This window comes from Calidris pugnax, unplaced genomic scaffold (assembly GCF_001431845.1).
Source record: "Calidris pugnax isolate Ruff unplaced genomic scaffold, ASM143184v1 scaffold107, whole genome shotgun sequence".
NCBI lineage: Eukaryota > Metazoa > Chordata > Aves > Charadriiformes > Scolopacidae > Calidris > Calidris pugnax.
Genome location: NW_015090901.1, coordinates 2,361,680 through 2,364,100, shown reverse-complemented (window position 1 = coordinate 2,364,100; position 2,421 = coordinate 2,361,680). Strand labels below are relative to the sequence as shown.

General features: G+C 64.8%; 1 protein-coding gene across 1 annotated transcript in view; it reads right to left on the bottom strand.

Annotated features, from left to right (window-relative positions):
* The window catches only part of LOC106891914, a 30,236-nt gene that overhangs the window by 10,226 nt on the left and 17,589 nt on the right, over positions 1 to 2,421 (bottom strand). Inside the window, exons 16-19 of the mRNA XM_014948744.1 lie at positions 1,738 to 1,831; positions 1,497 to 1,625; positions 1,374 to 1,420; positions 218 to 364 (exon numbers count right to left, since the gene is read on the bottom strand). Coding sequence (XP_014804230.1) covers positions 218 to 364; positions 1,374 to 1,420; positions 1,497 to 1,625; positions 1,738 to 1,831 — 417 coding nt within the window. The remainder of the gene's footprint in view (positions 1 to 217; positions 365 to 1,373; positions 1,421 to 1,496; positions 1,626 to 1,737; positions 1,832 to 2,421) is intronic.

The window sequence follows — 2,421 nt, the reverse complement described above, 5'->3', positions numbered from 1 at the left end:
GTCCCCAGGGCTCCCAGTGTCCACAGGGACCAGCTCCCAGTGCTCTCTCCCAGTGTCCCCAGGGCTCCCAGTGCCCCGATGCCCCCCAGCACCTCAGGCATCCCACATACCCCCCCTCCAGCCTGCCCCTGGCTCCATCCCCAGCCCCTCCATGCTCCCCACACCCCCTCTGATGGCCCCCCACCCCGTGCCCCAGGGCTGCCTTGGCCCCACTGACCGGACACGGGAGAGGAAGAGGAAGGTGTCGTTCCAGTGGGGCAGGAGCTGGGCCGTCTCCTCGTCGTACACCCGCACGTTCATGTAGGTGAAGAGCGCCGGGAAGAAGTTGTCGATCTCTCGTGCCACGTTCAGGATGTGGGTGACCCTACGGTGCCACGGGCGGGGGGCACAGACAGCACACAGGGTTAGGGGTCTGCCCGTGCTCCATGGGGTGCCCCACAGTCCCCCAGGCCCGTCCCAACGCAGGGCCACAGCCCTGCTGCACCCACCCTGCCAAGTGTCCCGTGATGACTCCATGCCCACCTTGGTGGGTGCCCTACAAAGACCCCCCTTGCCCAGCTCAATGAGTGCCCCCAATGACCCCATGCCCACCCCACCAGTGTCCCCTGATGACCCCCTATGCACCCCATTGATCCATTTCATGATGACCTCATACCTGCACCACCACAACAATCCATGATGGCCCTATGCCCACCCCACTATGACACCCCAGATGACCCAGTGTCACCCCACCATGAAACCCCACGATGGCCTTATGCCCACCCCACTGTGAAACACCAGATGACTCCTGGCCACCCCACCATGACAGCCCACGATGGCCCTATGCCCATCCCACCATGACACCCCAAATGATCCAGTGCCACCCCACTGTGCCACCCCATGATGGTCCTATGCCCACCCCACCATCACACCCCAGATGACCCCGTGCCACCCTACCATGACACTCCATGATGGCCCCATGCCTACCCCACTGGGACATCCCAGATAACCCCATGACACCCCACAATGGACCTACGCCAACCCCACCGTCACACTCCAGATGACCCTGTGCCACCCCACCAGGACATCCCAGATAACCCCATGACACCCCACGATGGACCTATGCCCACCCCACCATCACACTCCAGATGACACTGTGCCACCCCACCATCACCTCCCACATGACCCCATGCACCCCACCGAGCTGCTCCATGATGGCCTTATGCCCACCCCACCATCACACCCCAGATGATGCTATGCCACCCCACCATCACATCCCACATGACCCCATGCACCCCACCAAGCTGCTCCACGATGGCCCTATGCCCACCCCACTGTCACACCCCAGATGACCTTGTGCCACCCCAGATGGCCCCGTGCCACCCCACGCTCACCGGTTCTGCTGCAGCTCCTCCAGGTTGGCCGCGTTCCACTCAGAGCCCTGTGTGGTGGCACCGGTGAGGGGTGGGGACACCCTTGCACCCCCCTTTGCCCACCCTGCTCGCCCCGCTGCCCACCAGGTAGAGGTGTGGGAAGACCCGGGAGGGCCGGTCCATCTGCGCCAGCACCAGCAGCATCTCGTTGTCGATGAAGTCCTTGTGCTGGGCCAGGCTGTGCCCCGTGCGTCGCTCCAGCTCCTCCCGCACCTGGGCACGGCCGTGGGGTGAGGGATGGACCCCCTGCCTGCCCCCTGCCCACGAGCCAGGTCCTCGGCCCACCAGGGGCACCCCTCATGCCCCCCAGCTTGGTGGCACCCACCTCCTTGGAGGTGACGCTCTCCAGGTCGGCGGTGGCCATCACCTCCCGCAGCAGCGCCCGCACCGACTGCTCCGACAGCTCTGGCACCGCCGGCCTGGCACAGACGGCACCGCGTCACCCGCCCCGCCCGGGACACGCCCTGCCCAGACCCCGCCTCCTCCGCTCCAAAGCCCCGCCCCCAAGGGCAAGACCCACCTCCCATTGACCCTCAGGAAGGTAGAAGCATCTCCTGGTTCCTTTAAGCCCCGCCCCCAAGGGCAAACCCCGCCTCCCATTGACCCTCATGAAGGTAGAAGCTCCGCCCACTTCCTTTAAGCCCCGCCCCAAGCACAAACCCCGCCTTCCACTGGCCCTAATAAAGGTGGAAGCTCCGCCCAGTTTCCTTAAGCCCCGCCCCAAGCAGAAGCCCCACCCACCATTGACCCTCATGAAGGTGGAAGCTCCACTCACTTCCTTTAAGCCCCACCCCCAAGGCCAAACCCCGCCTCCCATTGACCCTCCTGAAGGTGAAAGCTCCACCCAGTTCCCATTAAGCCCCGCCCCCAAGGGAAACGCCACCTCCCATTGACCCTCATGAAGGTGGAAGCTCCGCCCATTTCCCTCAAGCCCCGCCCACCACCCTGAACCCAGGCCCCTCCCCTCCCTCCCACCCAATTGCTCCACCCCCTTTCACAATCCCTGCCC